The 20,731-nt window shown below is 40.0% G+C and overlaps 1 protein-coding gene across 1 annotated transcript in view; it reads left to right on the top strand.

Moving 5' to 3' along the window:
* klhdc8b (kelch domain containing 8B) overlaps window positions 1-20,731 on the top strand; it is a 172,361-nt gene that overhangs the window by 38,565 nt on the left and 113,065 nt on the right. The window contains exons 3-4 of the mRNA XM_088331958.1: window positions 12,829-13,244; window positions 18,514-18,944. Coding sequence (XP_088188084.1) covers window positions 18,554-18,944 — 391 coding nt within the window. The 5' untranslated portion in view covers window positions 12,829-13,244; window positions 18,514-18,553. The remainder of the gene's footprint in view (window positions 1-12,828; window positions 13,245-18,513; window positions 18,945-20,731) is intronic.

Genomic DNA, 20,731 nt, shown 5'->3' on the forward strand with positions numbered 1-20,731 from the left:
AAGTGAAGAAAAGGTTGGTAAAAGCGGTAGTGGAAGCAGCGAAAAGGAAAGCAAATGATGTATGGTGTCGAAAGATAGGAGTGAATTTTGAGTAAAGGAGAAAAATGTTCTGGAAAGAAGTAAAAAGAGTAAGAAAGAGCGAGTCTGAAAAGGAAAAGAGAAAGTGAAAGATAAGGACCGAAGATTGCTGGTTAGCGGTAGTGCAATCAGGACGAGATGTGCTGTGTATTTTGAGTTGCTAAATGTGGAGGATGGGAGAGAAGTGAGAGTCGAGGTGAACGGTGGTATGGAGAGAATGTCCGTGTTGGGTGATTTAAATGTGAAGCATGTGGAAACATGGAAGGTGCAAGAGGCGGTGAAAGAAGTGAAAGGGGGGGAGGGACCTAGGTTGGATGGTTGTACTGCTGAATGGTTGAAAAAGGGTGGCAGTGTTATGATTGACTGGTTAGTACGCTTGTTGAATGTATGCTTTTTAAGTGGTGTGGTTCCTGTTGATTGGTGTAGTTCATCTGTGGTGCCATTGTATAAGGCTAAGGTGATAAGGATGAATGGAGCAATTCGAGAGGTATCAGTTTGTTGTCTATGGTAAGCTATATGTAAGAGTCTTGATTAAGAGAGTGAGAGGAAGAACGACTGAGATGATGATGGAGGAGCGGAGTGGTTTCAGGAAAGGAAGAGGATGTGTGGATCAGGTGTTTGCAGTACGACATGTGTGTGAGAAATATTTTGCAAAAGGTAAGGCTGTTTATTTGGCTTTCATGGACTTGGAAAAGGCGTATGACAGAGTTGATAGAGAGGCGTTGTGGCAGTTGATGGTAATGTATGGAGTGGGTGGAAAGTTGTTGGAAGGATTGAAGAGATTTATTTGAACAGCAGAGCATGTGTAAGAGTAAGGAGTGAGACAAGTGAGTGGTTCCCTCTGTTGACCGGTGTGAGACAGGGGTTTGTGATATCACCATGGCTGTTTAATGTGTACATGGAATGCATGGTGAGAGAGGTGAATGCAAGAGTATTTGGCAGAGATGTAGAGAGGATCGTTAATAGTGGAACGGTGTGGCAGGTAAGTCAGTTGTTGCTTGCAGATGACACAGCGCTTGTGGCTGATTCTGAGGAAACATTGAGAAGGTTGGTAATGGAAATTGGAAGAGTATGTGATAGGCGTAGGTTATGTGAGAATGTTAGGAAGAGTAAGGTGATGAAGTGTTCACATGATGGAGTGGGCATGGCGTTAGAAATAAGGTTGCATGGACAGGTGCTGGAAAAAGTTGAAAGCTTTAGGTACTTCGGTTGCAATGTGGCTGCAGTTGGTGGAATGGAATGCAAGGTATTGCACAGAGTGAATCAAGGAAGCAATGTTTTGGGTGCTCTGAGGAGAGTGATGAACAAGAAGAGTATGCGTATGGATGTTAAGAAGGGATTGTATAAGAGTGTGATTGTGCCGACTGTGTTGTATGGTGCAGAGACTTGGAGCCTGAATGCAGATCTGAGAAGGAAACTAAATGCTTTTGAGATGAAGTGTTTGAGTGTTTAAGAGTGACAAGATTGGATAGATTGAGAAATGAAATTGTGAGGGACAGATTTGGAGTAGTAGTGGAACTGTGCAAGCGTGTGGATAAGAGAGTACTCGGTTGGTTTGGACACATGAAGAGGATGGATGAGGAGCGAATGTTAAAGAGGATCTACAGAACAGAAGTAAATGCAAGGAGACCGCGATTGACGTGGTTGGATGGTGTTATGAGTGCACTGCAGGAAAGAAGTCTAAATCTAGTGGAAGCTAGACCTCTTGTTGGTGATAGGAATGAGTGGAGAGGTGTTGTAAACGTATAGTGGGATATTTGGACGCGTTTCAAGGGATGGGAAGGGCACCTGTATGATGTAGAAGGGGAAACCAGTGAAAGCTGTCGGGCCCTGCTGTTGAACAGAAGAGTGTTGTGTCACCCTGACCCGAGTGACATGGCCGCTTTCTTGTCTCCCGTTTCATCTGGAGGGACGAAAGCATGACCAACTTAGGTGCCGAGGTGCCTAACTTGTTTGGGTGTTTGGGCATTTGGGTTGGCCATGGTCCAAAAATGTATGTGTGTGTTTTTTTGCCATTTTTTTCCCTTTTCATTTTTTGTTATAGTATGTGTTTGTTTGTCGGCCGCCCCTCTTAAGGGATATGACCAAGGAAGAAAGATCGATAGATATGAAAGCTTTCTTGTCTCCTGTACATGGTTTTCGATTTACAGAATGAGAAGTTATTCTTAATTCAAAGATTTGATTTGGATCTCAGTGGTATAGTCAATCAATCGGATATTATACCACTGAGTTTGCAAGGCCATAAAGACGTAAGTTTATATTTAGCAATTTTACATATATTTAAATGAAACACGGAATGGGGAAATTTCCCTCGAGGGAATATTACATTCATTCCAATTCTATTGACTCTCCATCATTCTAATCACTGTATTTTTACGACCATTAGGCACACATAAAAGTCTTTGAATTCTTTAAATTGTGCGGAGCGCCTTATCGTGCAGTGAGACCTGGGTCTCATCCAATGCAGTGGACATAGACCAGTACGTTGGCCTTTTGGGTTGGGTGCCCGACCCGGGACTGGGAGGTCAAAGGTTCAAGACTTACAACATTTTTGGGTGAAATTTCAATGATTTTGTGAGAGCATTCACATTTCCAATTAAAATTGTCTTCTATGCCCTCTCCCATGTGAACACCAAAGGTTTTCCATAAGCAGAAGAGGACACGTGATGTGACGCACAATGCATTGTTTGCAAAGGTACTCATGGATGCTAACGCCTTAGTGTATCTAGCAGTTTGAAAGTTTTTGTTATCGTCTTGGTGCTGTCATTTCATGAAACAGCGTTATTTTTCCACCCGGACCAACACTACGTTCGCAGACTATAATGAAAAGAAGGCAGAGGTTAGCGCCTCCGAGGCACAGTTCTGAGGTCATTAGATCGAACTTTTCTGTGTGGAGTTTGCATGTTGTCCCCGTGCTTGCGTGGGTTTCCTCCGGGCACTCCGGTTTCCCCCACATTCCAAAAACATGCATGTCAGTTTAATTGGCCGGTCTAAATTGTCTCTACTTGTGAGTGAGCGTATGAATTGTTGTCTGTCTCTGTGTGCCCTGCGACTGGCTAGCAAACAGTTCAGGGTGTCCCCTAAACACTGCCCGAAGATTGCAGGGATGGACTCCAGCATCCCAGCAACCTTACTGAGGATAAGCAGTGCAGATAATGGATGTATGGATGCGTTAAAAAATGTGATCACCACACTAGTTCTTTTTTTTCAATTTTCTTTTAGCTGACTCGGGTCGGGTCGGGCTAAATTTTTAAAGCCCGATCTTACGTCTAATGTGTTGTAACGCAGCAGGAGCAGGCACCCGTGCCCTATTGTGCGGTGCACCCTGAGTAGTGTTAAGCACATAAATAGAACTACAAAGACTGCGCTTTTTTACACGGTGCGCCCTATGATCATGAAAATACGGTACAAATGATTTTACCGTTCAAATTAGTGTTGTTACACTTCTACCGCAGAAGCTACTTATTATATAAAAGCCTCTAAGGCCTGGCAAAATAGGGAAGATAGACGATTGGATTCGGCGTCTTGGAGTGGTCAGTGGCCCGGAGCTGCAATACCCAATCTGGCCGTCAGAGGGCGTTTGAGAACCCACGAAAGCGGACCATACAAAAGCAGATATTTATCCATTTTCATTGGTATTTATGGGGGTGCCTTTATACGAAACCTAGTTAAAGACACTTGCGGAGGCCTAGATTATGAATGTGTAAAAATCTTCACTAAAATCAATTCAGCTGTTTTGGAGCCTATAATACATACAAGCACACACATACACCCACACACACAAATCAGGATTTTTAAAGTAGTTTCGATAGATGGATTAATATCTAATTCAAATGCAATTTAAAATAGAATATGTTCTATCTATCCATCTACCTTGGTCATATCCCTCAATAGGGGTTACCGACATCAAGACACACACATACAATAACAAAGAAAATACAAGGGAAATAAATAACAAACAAAAAAAACACACATTTTTTGTGTGTGTGTGTGTAAAATATATAAAATATATATAATAAATAAAATAAAGTTGTTTTTTTAAAGGCTTCCACACATTAAGGCATTTGGGAAAAAAAGAGGCTATTTTTTGCATCGATGCTATCTTTACAATGTAAAAAAAATGCAAAAAAAAATATGAGATAGGTCTTTTTCTTTTGACAGCAACAATGTCATAGGAAACTAAATTGTTTGGTAACAATATCCAATTTTTATATATGGTTGATAAAAACCACAACTTCCATTTGAAGTTTAGTTTGCAGTCATAAGTGATATGCCATTCAACTTTTAAAGGACACTACGCTCCATGCACTCAATTTTCCCGGGAGTATTTTTAGCCTGATCATGAAAGACTAAATAATTGTGTTGTCAAAACCAAGAACCGCTCCAGGTTATGCCGGATGCGGAAATTCGCATTAGCTGAATATGCCGTCAGCTCCTGCAAGACCCTGAATCTGTCCCCTTCAGTGACTGACAGTATAATTTCATAACTAGGTGCTCCACCCCTAAAGCAATTTAGACCCTGTGCTGATATTGTTGGGGTCCAACTTGCCCATGCCTGTCACTGTTTCAAGTCTTGGCCATCGAAAAGTTGTTGTCATTAGTGTGCCAGCTTTATACAGTACATGGCAGTGTTTCAGAATTTTTCCGTAATGTGTTAAAAAAGTAAGTTACCGAAAGATATCGCAATAACATCAGATTTCATCAATCATGTTTTTTGTCATAGAGCTTTTAATTTATTTTCCTTGCATTTGATTTCTGTTGTGAAAAAAGTACCGCATTTTCTGTTCTATAAAGCACACTGGATTACAAGGTGCACCACCCAGAAATAGGCTTTTATTGTATATTTTCTGTATATAAAGCGCATTAAATTGAGACTATATAAGTATATATATAAGAGCTACCATGTTTATTCTTGTGTAACTGTTGGAGGTAAAATCAGGCTTAAACAATTCCAGCCGGGTATACACGGTATACACCCAAAAAGGATTGATCACTCGCAAAACCTTGCTTGCAACGGGAATATAATCTGTGACATGAGGGCGCCATCACTCCACCTCTAGACCAACAGTGGTAGAGATGATATATGAAAAGCCGCTAGAACTTATATGATTATAACACAATTTTTTTTTCACGGTGCCAGAAACACTGATTTACATTGTGCATTTGGTTCTTTACGCTAATAGGTTAAACAGTCTTACATAAACAATAATTCTCTCACACATGCACAACTAAACTCCAATACGGACACTGTCATACCAATGTTCAAATGCTACTATACTACCATACATACACGTACACACTACCGTACTCTCACACATTAAATTATACTGTCACACATACTTATTTGCTTTCACACACATACTACTAAATTCTCACCTACACACTACTGTACTTCAAAACTTGTTGCAGACTATAGTACTATGTGTGAGAGAGTATAGTAGTGTGTTCCTGTGAGTGTACTCGTATGGGTGAGAGAGTATAAGTCTTTGTGTGAAAGTATAATAGAATGTAAGAGAGTATAGTAGTGTGTTTATGTGAGTGTAGTGGTATGTGTGAGAGAGTATAGTAGTGTTGATTAGAGTATAGTAGTATGAATGAGTATAGTAGTGTTTGTGCACGCATACCGCTGTGTCTGTATGAGAGTAGAATTGTGTATGTGTGAGAGTATAATGTTATATGTGAAAGCAAGTATGATTTACTTCTTAACCAGCCCCTCATATATGTAGTATTTCGTTAAAGGACTTTCTGTTTTTCGTTTCTGTCTTACGCAGCGTTATTGATACACAGGTTTTAACCAATCAGAATGCAGAACAAAATGCACCGTGCAAATCAGTGTTTTCGTGAGTAAAATATTGTGATAATAAGATCATTTGTCATCTGTACTACTTGTGGTCCAGTGATAAAGTGTTGGCGCCCACTGCCACAAATCGAATTTGAATCCTGTTGCATGCAATGCATTGTGATTTGGATAAATGATGCAGTAGTACACTGAACAACCTTGTATAGTAATTTGAACCTATAAATACTGCACGCATTACCAACCGTATTCACCATATATAAGGCGCAATATTTATAAGGCGCCCGTTGACATTTTTGGCCATTTTGGGGTTTTTAGTGGAGAAAATACTGAAGATTGAGACAGTGCTTCCGAATAGTTGCTAAGTCTGCTAGTAATGTAGAAATTTTTGCTTCATGCTGTGAACGCCAATAATCATTTCTAGCATCTGTCTTCGTTTGTTTCGCTTCCTGTTGCACAGCTATTCATCCGGAAGCTTTCATAGCCGCTGTTAAATTTAGACCCGGGAAAGTTCACGCCACCTCAAAATAGCTCGACCTCTTTTCTAAATCTCTAAGCTTCTTTTTGTGAATATAAGTGTGTGTACTTTCCAGGGGTGCTCTCTTCCTATTCACAAATAACTCTTTCATGTCAAAGTGAGGATGCCAGAAAAGGGATAGGAAGGGATCAGTTGGCAGATGGTGCACCGGAACGCTTCATTATCCGTCCGTAAATGTGACTTTTTTTGTGTCAACACGTGATCTGATCGTAAGAAAATGGCAGGGAGGGAAACATTGTCACAATAAGCAAATTTGCCATCTGACGTGTTTGTGAATAAATGATCATTGTTGTAATTCATTAAATATTCTTTAAAAAAGTAAAGCACTGAATGAAATATTTCTAATATGTTCAGTGTCATCAACAGCTTTCCACATCAAACCGTCATTTCCTTTTAAAAAAATGTACTCAATGGATTGGTAGTGTTTTTCCCTGAGAAAACGATTTTTTTGCTGTCTCCAAAAGCAGAGTCAAGGAAAGGAATGAGTGCACCCTGAACTGAATCATATTTTCCCTAAAACCAATAGTTTCACATTATTCAGCGTTAGTAGTGATGTAATGGTAAATGGTCTGCATTTGTATAGCACATTTCAAGTCAATGAAGACCTCCCAAAGCACTTTACAATGTGCTTCACACTTACCCATTCACACACATACTCACACAGTCAGCCATGCAAGGTGCCTACCTGCTTATTGGGGGCATTAGGATTCAGTGTCTTGCCCAAGGACACTTCGACATATAACACGGAGGAGCCGGGAATCAAACCTACCACCTCTCCCAAGACGAGCGCTCTACCTCCTGAGCTAATGATGTATTTCTGCACAACACACTGTTTCTACTCAGTCTCACCTTGACGTACGGATTCAACACAGAATATATGTACATAGTATTTTCCTTTCTGTATACAGACACTCCCTTACTTAAGACCATTCGAGTTACGAAAAACGGTAGATACGAACATTTTTTGCGGGATGTCGATAAATATCCGGACATTGCTGTAAGTTAGATTTTGTATTGTGTGCACCTTTTTCTGAGTACAGGACATTACTGTAGTGCTTCTTTCCACCGCTACTGGTGTGTGGAGCTGTGAGAGGTCACCTAGTATCAACCCTGAAGAAAAAAAATCTGCTTCCTTTTCCTAATTCATGTGTAAACTCTCTCTACTGTCTATACTATGTCTATACTATCTCCAGCGTACTAAGAACTTTGGCATTTTCATTGTTTGATAACTCGTTCATCTATTCAATACGGTTGGTGTAAAGTGTAAAGAAGAGGCAAGCCGTTTCTTTTGAAACTAAAGTGAAATAAGAAAGCTTGATGCAGTTGAAAAAATGGTTGGATCGCTTTTTTTCGGCCACTTTCTACCACGGAGGAGGAAGGCACCTAACTCTTGAAGCTTACCTTCCAAAAGCACTTAACTTTATTTATCTTCATAGAGCATATTACTTTATGAAATGTTTATTTTTTAGGACAAAACAATAAAGGTTACTTATACAAGCCTTAAACATACTTGTATAAACCTTAAACATACAAAATATAGTACTGAAGAAACTTGAGAACAAATTAAACTTATGAACGATTGTCCGGAACCTATCTCGTTCGTAAGTAGAGCAGCGTCTGTATACATATTTCATGTTATTGTATCCTATTTTAGACCTTCTTTCCAAACACTGTACACTGGGGTTTCAAAGAAAATGTATTTTTCATTATATGTTAATAACAATAAAGAAAATCTCTTTAACATAAAATTAATTCAAAATGATCGCTTAAGTATTATGTATACCCACTTCTAGTATGTATTAATTTGTTTTTCTTGAGAAAATAGATAAAGACAATGATTATTCATTTTATGCTAAAGATGTCAATGATACATTGGTTATCAGTGAATCATTCAAAATAAGCACAATTACCTGATTTGCTAATTTTATGTATTATTTAACCGAAAATATTAAAAAAAAACAAAATATTTTTTGCTAACCATAACATCCAGTGGAATGAGAACATTTTATTCAAAAATATCATTATTTTACTGCATTTTTTACTCAACTTTTTGCAGTAAAATCATCATGGCGGGTATTAATTCATGCTTAAAATGTGTTGAACGATTTTATTTTATCACTGAGTTAAGGAATTGCTAGAATCGATAGTTAAAAGTGAAGGTTTTTCAAATAAGATCAAAGTATTTTTGTGAGGGTTTTTGTTGTTTTGCACTATTGTAGAACTACAAGTAATGGACGGATTGAAATGTGTGCTTTAAAACAATTTGAAAAGCAACTGAATTTGAGAAAACTGAGTTAGCATTTTAAATCGTCGACAATATTTTTAAACATAATTTTATCGTATAAATTATTATTATAAAAGGGTCTGTAAACAACACTGCATGGGCGACCTTCTACTTTTTCTCAATCTTAATTCCTTTGTGTGCACCACATCACATTCAACTTTTCACAGCTTTTACAATCAATTCTGACATAAAATGTAGCGCAAATCACAAAATTAATCAATCACCTTTGGTCTTCACTATAAAACCATTTGGGATGGATTGCTTGCTCCCTTCTAAATCACTTTAAATGTCAGTTTTTCTTTTAGTTTCAAATCAAAGGGAAATGGTCAGAAAACAGTCCCTTGCAATTTGGATGGATTATTGATAAATCAAGATCAAGATTATTTTGAAAATAATAAAGTTTTTGAGGCTCCTCTGGTGTCAATGTTTTTCTAGGAGTAAACAAGTTTCTTCATCTTAAGTGACCCATACAGATGGAATGATCACCAGTGAAGAGTATTCAGAGGTCATTAAGATTTTTTGATGTACTCTCTAATTGTCCAGACCTTAACTCTATCTGTGGAATGTTTAGACCATTCTCTATATTTCTTCTTGAGAGCCATCTCCACCATAAACAAGTGCATGAATATATAAATCCTGCAAAAGAATAGAAAAAAGGTTATTCAGGCCTTTTTTTGGGGAATTATTTATTAATTTTATTGCTGCTAAATATTATTGCACTATTTTTTTCATTGCATTGTTGTTACGATGCACTTAGGCCAGTCTCCAAGCACTATCCATCCATCCATTATCCTCAGTAGGGTCGCGGGGGCGCCTGAGCCCATCCCAGCTATCTTCGGTCAGTGGGCAGGGGACACCCTGAACTAGATGCCAGCCAGTCGCTGGGCACACAAGGACAGACAACTCACTCGCTCATTCACACCTAGGGACAATTAGGACCAGACGATTAACCTGACATGCATGTTTTTGGAATGTTGGAGGAAACTGGAGTGCCCAAAGGAAAACCACGCAAGCTTGGGAAGAACATGCAAACTCCACACAGGAAGGTTCGATTTCATGACCTCAGTCTTTATGACCTGTTTATCCACGTGTAATCAAGTTGAATACATTATATGGATATCCATGGCAAATCGGTGTTGGCTGGGTTGCTAAAAAACAGTAATTATTAGCAGTTACTAGTCACAGTACTTCATTTAATAAGTAATTAAGTTATCCCCCAAATTACTGAAACCTAAGCGTGGCACGTTTCTCTGAAAGTAACTATCTAATAACAAATTACTGTGAATACTGGCATAGACGCCAACCCTCCTCAAACTGCTTCAAAATAGCCATACAATAAGAAAAATCGATGAAAATGGATAAACTAACTTTTAGATCTCCTTCTCCATTTCTGGTTACTGTCCAAGTTGTTTGATTTTTTTTCCAGGCATGGTGTATTGAAAAAAATATTTTACAAAGAAAAAAAAGGACCAGAATTCTGCTCACTTTTAGCATAAATTATGTGCTCAAGTTTTCCCGATTGATTTTAATGTTCCTGTATGAGCCACGCCCCCTCCCCCACACGCTGCATCGTATTTGCTACTGTTGACCCATAATCTAATGTGCGCATATTAATTCACCCCCTGATTTCAGTCATTTATTTTGTAGTTGTAAATATGGCTTGGATGCGAGTATATACTGTAGGGAGAATATCTCCGTGAGAAGTTAAGCTGTTTTGTACTCTGTACTCGAGACAGCGCCACTGTAACTTCACTGAGTTGTTCTCAATTGTTTAAATACACCCACCCATTTTAGGCGTTGCTGGCGGATAAGGGGATGCATATTACATCGTGAGTTGTGATAGCTATCAGAGGATGTTGGAATTCGTGAGCTGCTTTTATTAAGTACCAGAGTAACAAACTATGTTGTAACGACAGATGAATTACAACATTCTATTAATAACGCTGTTACAGTTCTCGTTACCGAGAAAGGTACCATAAATTCCGGACTATAAACCGTTACTTTTTTCTCAAATTTTCAACCCTGCGGCTTATTCAGAGATGCGGCCAATTTATGTAACTTTTTTTAACGGCCGCCAGCGGCGCTCGAGTATGAGAGGTAAGACTTAGACTGGTGGAATATGTGTGCCGAGGAAGATCACAATTTATGAGCGTAAACATACCCTCATCGAGGAAATTGCACATATTAAGGCTCATGACGCAGATTCCATGTTATAAGCAAATGGGCATATTGCTGGGATGTATTGAAGTAAGGGAGCGTGGAACGACGTCATCATGATAAAGTTTCATTCCGACATTGAGAAAGACAACTTAGAGACATTATCAAGGAGGATGATGCGGATGGTCTGCCGTGATTTTAACGATTACGTCATTTAGTTCCTTAACAGACTAATTTGCAGGTTTGTGAGCGTCTTGTTAGTAACGTGAGGCTACCTCCCAAAGGCACGGTTTAGGATGAAAGTTATATTATTATTATTAAAGCTTTGAAAACTCTCTCGATGTACCGTATTTCTTTGTAAATATGTGTAATATGTATTTGCAACTGTATATTTTTGTAATGCATTTATTTGTATTTATTTGAGACACTTATTCTGCACAAGCAAATTAAAAAAGAGGGGCGCAGCAAACTTGGGCTGATGGGAAAGTGGGGACCGGTAAAGGTGAGTTTTTGTGGACACGGCGGACAATAATGGATATACCGTATTTTCCGCACTATAAGGCTCACCTAAAAGTCTTAATTTTTTTCAAAAGCTGACCATGCGCCTTATAATACAGTGCGCCTTATATATGGCTCAATATTAAATCGCAAGGTCTCGCAACTTACGCAACAGCCGCCGACTCGATTTTCCCCCGAACGTGTAGTCCGCGGTGTATGCTGGGATTTATATACCGGCGTTTCATTGGCTAACCAATGTGTCAATCATCATTTGAATCGATCGCTATTGGCTAAAGTTATTCGGAGCCTCGGATAGGCTAGGAGGCCGAAACAAACCCTGCAATTGGCCGAAAAAGATGTGTCAATCATCTGTCAAATCGATCGCTATTGGCTGAAGTTATTTGAAGCCTCGGATAGGCTAGAGGGCCAAAACAAACCGAAAAAGATGACTGAATAGCAAGCTTGCTAAACTACGCCATAAAGAAACTTGTTTCATTAGTCTGTATTTGTAAACATTTTACTCTCCTGGATTTACTACACTCACGGTTGTAAGAAGACCATGATTGCGTATCATTATTGAACGTGAGAACTTAGGTGAGCTATGCGGCTTTATATTTTCCCGGTATGTTGTTTTAGAACGATCTTGATGTGATGAGTTGAGTGAATTAAACTCAATTCCAAGTGTTTATTGTCATATGCACAGTAAAGAAAAAGAAAATAGAAACTAAGGAATGGTTGGCATTTCTTGAATCCCAAGACTTTAACCTTCCGAATGTAATTTGAAATTATGCATTTGAGTGACATCATACGGACACCGCATACGCACGAGTCTACGACACGTATTTGCTTCTTTGCAAGCTTTGGGAATGTAAAGGGGGTAATCAGTTTGACTGAATCATCTGACTGTTTTGTCGACGTTCCCATTGTAGCGCCTTATAATCCGGTGCGCCTTATCTATGGAAGATATAGGACCAAAAACTATTTTTTGGGGGTGCGCCCTATAACCCGGTGCGCCCTATAGTGCGGAAAATACGGTATATTTTTCCCACCCTTACATTTGGAAATATAACCTTTTTTTCCTTGGATTACTATCAACGGGCACCCAGAATCTGCAGGTTTGCAACAAATTTTAAGTGCCTATATAATTTTACGCTCTTTGGAGGTTGTGATTTTTGCACTGTGTGCTTCAATGAAGAACATTTAGTTTCAATCGCGGAATTGAGGTTTGGCTTAGATTAATTTCATGTTTATTTGATGTGGGTGCATGCGGCTTATATACAGATGCGGCTTGTGTGTGGATAAAATCGGTTTTCCCCTTAAAATGTGATGGGTGCGGCTTATAATCAGGTGCGCTCTATAGTCCGGAATTTACGGTAATTGCGCTCCGTTAGGTAGTTCCAACACTGTTTATCAATGACAATAAAGACAATTCGAATCTATTGAGCTTTTTAAAAGTGTGTTTCTGTGTTCTTGCAGGCCCGCCTCATCGAGGGACCTTCTCCAAAGCTCTTGCGTGCATGCGCACTTATGAGTTCCTCCAGGAAATATAGATGCTGTCCAATTAATACAGGAAAGGCTTTTTTGGACTTCCAAAGAACTCTTTTCTTCGCTCTTGTGAAGTTTTTAAACTGTGAATTTTTAACCCTCCCTGCTTCGTTTTGAAGATCTTTCCCAGCTTTTTTTTGGAGGGATTAGCTGTTAAATCTGAAGACGCCTTCTTCAAGAATATTTTCAACTCCAGCTAAGCTCTGAGCGGGACCGACCGAGGGAAAGAAAGGCCAAGAGAAAAAAGGAAGGGAAATTGTGAAAGGCAGATGGCTTTGCGGCTCACAGACCAACAGCCCAATGAATAAAACATTTATATAGTGGGAGACGTGACATCTGGAAGACGAGTGAGTTTCACACCTTTCACACCTTTCTCCCATCTTCTTCAGTCTATCCTCCACATGCTTCACATTTCCGCTCGGCTTCAAGCACGAATTTGCTTTTAATTTATATGCCAACATTGTTTTGTTTTGAAAAATGTTTTTACAAACTTTAAAGGTGGATGCGTCATTTGTGGTATCCTTAAAAGGTCGAAAGTAGAGTATTTTGTCTATTAAGTATGTGTTAACAATGCCCAACTGAGTTCAAAGAGCCTTTATAATTTTTTCAACACACCTACCTGCTTTCATCTTATTTTTTAGGGCCCGGTCACACAGCCGTTTGCATCAGTATCGCGGGTAAAATTTTGCCCGTGCTTGCCCGCGATGGAAAATGCGCAAAATTGTCCAACCCGCTGTTCATCGGTGGTATGCCCGCAAAACAGAACAGAACGACTGTTCCGCTTCCTCATCGCGTCATTTCCGCGTCATTTTCTCGTGTGGACCACGGGTATAAAAGCTCCCGAGCCGGTGTTGTGCCCAAATCCGACTCCTACGCAGTCCCCCCCCTCGCGGGAACGCGCATTCTGCTGCGATCGCTTTTATTAGAAGCGTGCATTGACGTTGATGACTTTTTCATCCGCGTTAACAAACGCATTTTGTAGAATACGATCGCACTTTATTGTTTGAATAAACGCGTTATATAGACTAGGATCTCCCAATTGTTATAATTAGCTCGCTTTATTGTTTTAATAAGCGTTTTATATAGAATATGATCGCTTTTGTTGGAAGCGCAGCAGAATGTGCGTTCACGCGAGGGGGGGGATTTTATATACGGTGTGCATTACCGTTCGATTACGTTCACAACAAAAACAAAGACGGAATGGTTTAAGTTGTATTACATTCCCAACAAATGCAAGACAAAGTGGTTTTGGTTATATGTTCGCCATTACATTCCCTAAAAGTGATATAAAAGTGAGATAAAACGAGGTAAAAGTGGTTGTAGTAGCGAGGGGATGCAAATCTCGGCAGGGATGCATTTCTCGGCATAACACCGGGCTGTAGAAATCATAACCGCTCAAGACACAGTCCCGTGAAGATCAAGATTTCAAGCTATGGCACCGAAGAAGCCAATATGTTATTATTGTAATAGTTTTTCATTTTTATTTTATTATCTTGTTATGAAATGAAAAGAAATGTCAAGAAATAATAATGGATTAAGCCGAGGTCACTACAGTGACGGGGATCAATTTTCACCCCTTGACGTCTCGAGCACAACTGACGTGTGCTCGGTAAATCGCGCTGTATATACGCGGAGAAAGGCGTCACACGCGTAACACGCTAATTTCACGTAATAACACCGCGATACAGGCGCAGAACATGCTATTGCCATGCTCCACCCACAATTACCCGCTGAAATTTCCCGTCCTACCCAAGTGTAACCACGCCCTGGCCGCGGCCAGAGCACGTCGTTCCGCGTCATTTCCGCGTCATTACCTCGTGTGCCGCCCGCGGTTAACACGTGCTCAAAGTTTTGAGCAGCTCAAAACTTTTTCGCGCGGCCAACCGCGTGTGAATATCCGACCGCGAGTAAAGCACTGCTGTATCTCGTCTATATGGCGGTCTCAAAGCGTCCAACAGCGCCCAACAGCCTCTGCTTCAGCCTCGATACGCCCGTGAAAGGCTGTGTACCCGTGCTCTAAAGTATTGAGCAGCGCAAAACTTTTTCGCACTGCCAACCGCGCGTGAATTTCCGACCGCGTGTTAAGCACTGCTGTATCTCGTCTGTATGGCGATCTCAAAGCGCCCAATAGCATCTGCCTCACAGGCAGAAATTTCTGGCCGTGATTCAGCCGCAAACGGCTGTGTGATTGGGCCCTTAATCAGAGCTGTTCGGGACTCGGGACCACTTAGAAAGCAGGAAAGGGGGAGAGAGTGATTCCATGCCGGTGCTTGTGGTTTAGTTTTAGTGTTGGATGAAAATGGTGAAATTGAGAAAAGGACTGTTTTAAAGACATCCAACTGCCAACACAAACCCCAATGAGATGAAAAGAGTTTCTTCGAGTGTGTTTCACACCAGCAGCTTGACATAGGCTGCGATGATCAGTTAAGCCAGAAGATGGCATCCACATGTAGAACATATTTAAATTTCGGGCAGCATCTTAAATTTGGTTGCCACTATTCTGCTCTACGATGTTAGAATTTGAATGTATTATTGTCATTAATAACAACATAGTCAGTATTATTTATAATGCAATCAGTTGTGGCACTTCAGGATAAAAATTAAGCAGCACAATTAACTTAAAAGCAAAGTTAACAATTTCATTAAATAATCTTCTTAAAGGAACAGTGTTTATTATTTGACCACTAGATGTACCTTTATTGTGTCGTGCAACCGAAATCATGCACTAAATGCACAAGGACGGATAAAAAACTACGGACACGCAAAGTGACCAAACAAAACCCTTTTTTCTTCTTTGTATGCTTTTTGGTTTTTCGAGTACTTGTTGCAACAAGCTGGTTGATAATTATTTCAGCTCCCTCTAGGTAAGGCTCAAGTTACATTAAATAAATTCAAATTTCTTTGCATTCAAGTATTTAAACAATAGTTCATGCATTTTACATATCATATAAATCAATATTCTTTTCTTTTCCAACTGATTTTTTTCCATACTAGAAGATGCTATATATTACACACAGTCCCTTTAAAAATCAAAAGTTTAAAAATTTGCTGAGTAGTGAAATAATGGGAAAGATATTTGAATATTTTTTTATAAAGCTGGGTCTGAAAATCAAACAATAGTGTCTTACTAATTATATAACTGTGGCTTTTAATTAAATTAATCACAACCTAAGACTAGTAATTTTTTGAGTGATGACTGTTAACCTTCATAAAAAATACTTAAAAGCATTTTTTCTAAACATGTATCTCGGGATGTTTGTTTTTAATCAATAACATATTCATATCCTTGACAATCAGTGTTAATGTGCAATCCAATAAATGTGTCAGTTGGGGTTTATTTATCGCCCCATTAGTAAGAAAATGAAGATGTGTTTAAAATCATATACCCTAGTGGTAAAAATGTGATCCCTGCCAAATAGGTTACATAAAATATTCATGTTTAAGTCTAGTCACATTTATTTCAAAGGTCTGCATAGGTCACAAATATGGTAGATGTAACATCTTCTGATATCAAACCCACAATCAGGAAAAAAAACTAAAAATAAATATAAAAAACAGTCTAAGGAAAATTAAGAAACCTTAATAATAATGATAATAATAATACATTGTATTTTGAAGCACCTTTCAGGACACCCAAGGTTGGTGTATATATGAGTAGGACACAACAATAAACGAAGAGTAAAACACGAGTAAAACAAGCGAATAATGAATAGTCAATAAAACACATAATAGTTAAAAGGGGTGGTGTGTGAGGCATATGGTCAAGAATAGGCAAGTATGAAGAGGTGAGTTTTGAGTCCGGATTTGAAAGTGGACAGGGTCGCAGAATTTCGGCGGTCAAAATGCAATGAGTTCCAGAACTGGGGGGCAGAGTGGCTGAAAGTTCTGCTTCCCATGGAGCTGAGGTGGGCAGGGGATATAGGGAGGTGGTGGGAGGAAGATGATCTGAGGGTGCAGAATGGCGTGGCAGTGTGAAGGAGGTTGGAGAGGTAGGGAGGGGCAAGGTTATGAATGGCTAGGTAGGTGTAGAGCAGGATTTTGTAGTTGATTCTATGGTTGATTGGAAGCAAGTGGAGTTGCTGAAGGACAGGGGTGAAGTGATAGCGACAGGGGTTTTTGGTGATGATGCATACAGCAGAGTTATGGACCAGCTGAAGTCTATGGAGGGACTTTTGAGGTAAGCCGTAGAGCAGACCTGGGCACTCCGGTCCTGGAGGGCCATACGTCCTGCCAGATTTTGAAGTTTGCTCTTCTTTAACTCAGGTGATACAAATTATAACCTCGTTAGCAAGCTAGCAAGTGCTCGTTAACGATACTGGTGATTGGAATCACCTGTATTGGATCAGAGAAACCTCAAAAATCATGCAGAACATACGGCCCTCCAGGACCGGAGTGCCCAGGTCTGCCGTAGAGGATGGAATTGCAGTAATCGAGGCGTGAGGTGACAAGGCTATGGACAAGGATGGCTATTATGTGTGGGGTAAGGGGGGGCGGAGACAATTGATGGAGCGCAGGTGGAAGTAGGCTGACCGGGTGATGTTATTAATATGAAAGTTAAAGGAGAATGTGCTGTCGGGGGTGAGACCCAGAATTTTGACCAAAGGAAAAACTGAGGAATCGTCAACAGAAAGAGAGAAGGAGTCAACCTTAGAGAGGGTGGATTTGGTGCCACTGAGAAGTAGTTCCGTTTTAATAAAAACGATAAATAACGGTAAATGACACAAAGTGAGTTTAATAAACGAAATGGAAAAAAAACGAAAAAACAAACAAAAGCAAAAAAGACATAAAAGAACAAAAAAGGACAACCAATTTTAGTTTAACACATGAACACTGAAAAACACAGGAAATACATTTTAAATAGTTTTGAATCTACCAAAAAAAGATAAAAAATCATAACAATTTTAATGTTTTTATGCTCACCAAATTTAAAGTCAACAACACAGAATCCCTCAAACATGCATATCGACAAATCATGAGAGGAATAAGGCGGGAACCAGCAGTTGAGTGTTGGGGGAAGGCTCTCTCGTTCATAGAGTCGTTTCGTTTATGGACCACATGAATAGGGTGCTGTGTCATATAGGGCTCACATTTTGGTGACTCAGCCCTCATTACCTTTTCTTTCAGTGCATTAGTAAATAGTATATTCATAATCGCTATCTACAGTATATGGTAGTCACTATTATGAATGGCGACATCATCCGAAAAGATATGACATAAATCACTGAAAGGAACATAGAAAACCACTTCATTCAAAGTAACCCACGTTTTTTGACCGTCAGTAACAGCTGAAAAAAATATTAGTTGGATCACCCAGTTATTGAAAAAAAATAAACCTGTAACGTAACTGCGTTATTTGTGACACAGCTCCCAACATTGTCTTTGACCTACCGATAATTGGAACGATGCTGAAAACAAGTGCGCACTCTCTTCCTTTACAGCAATGTTAGTAGAGTATCGCTTTGATCGGGATATCGGGATATCTCATGAGCAAGCAGACTAGTTTTCAGTCATTTTTGCATTTTTGGGGGTCGAGTACTAACTGAGAGCCTTCCAAGTTGTTTTGTCTTCACTCATGATCTAATTTTCCTACCCCTTTTGCACTCTCTCCCTCTCCAGCTCTGTCTGTGATGGTACCCACCCTCTCGGTAACGGAGTCATGCCCGTGCAGGAGATGGCGGTGAGCCCTGTCAAGTCCCTGTACTGGGAGGCGTTCCCCCCTATGTCCCAGCGCAGAGTCTACTGCACCCCAATCTACCAAGAAGGTCAGTTATACGTGCTAGGGGGCTGCAGTGAGAACGGTATGCCCCTGGACAGTGTGGAGGTCCTGGACGTAGAAAGCCAGACGTGGAGCCAGCTGCCTCCATTGCCCACGCCCAGGGCGGGGGCTGCGGCCGTAGCGCTGGGGACGCAGGTCATGGTTCTGGGAGGAATGAATCAGCAGCAGACGCCGTTGGCATCGGTGGAGGTTTACCACCCGGATGAGGGGAAGTGGGAGCAGAAGGCCAATCTAGGGCAGCCATCCATGGGCATCACCACTGCGCAGAAAGGTATGTTACCAAATGATATTTCTTATCGGTACTGATACATATACAGCAGTTGTCAACAACCTTTTCTGTACCAGGGACGGGTCCATTGTATGATACTTTCAATGCCCTGGCCAAAGGCAATAAACATGTTTGTACTTTTTATAATATAACAATAACGATAATTATTATAACATTTGTAATAATAGCAACATTATTTGTAATAATGAACCCACAGTGTATTCATGTGGGACATTTCGTGACCTCACACCAAAATTAAAAATGTTTTTCCCGTCTATTTCTGATTATGTGTTTGGGAATTTGGGTTGGCCATGGTCAAATTATTTTGTGTTTTTTGCAACTTTTCCCTTTTCTTTGTTTTTGTGTATGTGTTTGTCTTGCTGTCATCACTCCTCTGAAGGTATATGACCAGGGTAGATAGATAGGTGTAACCCTGAGTACCTGAGGGCACAAGGAGAACACAAGGTAGGCCAGTAGCTGGAATTGAATCAGGACCTCTGAACTGTGAGGTGGACATGCTAATATCAACACACGCTGATCGCTATCGAAATGTTACGCAAAACGTAATGTCAATCTCTGTGCCAAGGCATTAAGAATACAAACTCACCAAATGAACCGACCGCTTGTTGGTGTTATGTGGTCTCTGTGACATTGACAAAGGGATCCATGCATCCTCCAGTGTTGTTGCCAAACGTTTTTTGATGACTCAAGTTTGTTTACAAACTTTCGAACATGACGTTGGCTATAAGTGCAAAAGTTTGGTTTGATTCATCCTTTACTGTATCTTCTAAGGGCCGGAATTCTTGTTTTCAACATGACTTCTGCATCGCCCAAGAGGCAACCGCTTCCGCCCGTGCGAACCACGCTGATGTTTATTAAACGTATCAAATACCCATTTCAAGTTTAGTCTGAAACATAGCAGCATCAGTAAAACAACAGTAGCTAAAATTTGTGGCCCGGTACCAAACTACCCATGGGCTGGTCTACGGCTTGTGGGTTGTTGACCATTGATATACAGTATTGAAAACAATTCAGGCTCGTCAAAAATATTGTCTACGCACACTTGTCATCATGACACAAACAAATGTGAAATGATAGGTGTAGACTGAAAGTCCTTCCTTCGATGTTCCGGACATAAATAATTAGATTATATTTTCTCTTTTTTTTTTTTTAATGGTGGTAGAGGGTGCTTTGCTTATTGACAGAGAAGCCTCTCCAGGGTCCCTGCAGCAGTGTGTTCGGGCTTGTGATTTAAACTGGGCGATGCTGAAATCAATGTCCACTCTCATAAGTCAAGCATTTTCTGCTTAACTAAGATTCTGGCTCAATACAAATTGCACACAGGCCTCATAATACAAAGTGGGGACACAATTATCACATTTGTAGCGGAAGTTGTCTTATTGAAAATGTACAGTAAATACAGGGTATTTGTTCGTGTGAAACTGACAGTGAAGAAGAGTTCTCACACAGTTGGTAAATATAGTGACGTGTCGTTTTATTCCTTAGACCTCTGCAGACTGTCTCAGCTGGTGTTTCGGTGTGTTTGTGTGAGTTTGTCCAAGCAAGTAGGAAGTTGTGCGCTTGACAGTTGATTGCGAAAAACTAGAGCATTAACTGTTTCCATGCAATGGTATATACTGTATATGGTATATATGTGGTATATATATATATATATATATATATATGGTATATCTATATGGTATATATATGGTCAATGTTCCCTCTAATTTTCCACGGGTCTGAGCGTTCACACAAAGTCCGTGAGCAACGCTTGAAACAACAGTGAGCAA

Source organism: Urocampus carinirostris, chromosome 3, assembly GCF_059441175.1.
Source record: "Urocampus carinirostris isolate Australia breed hairy pipefish chromosome 3, RoL_Ucar_1.0, whole genome shotgun sequence".
NCBI lineage: Eukaryota > Metazoa > Chordata > Actinopteri > Syngnathiformes > Syngnathidae > Urocampus > Urocampus carinirostris.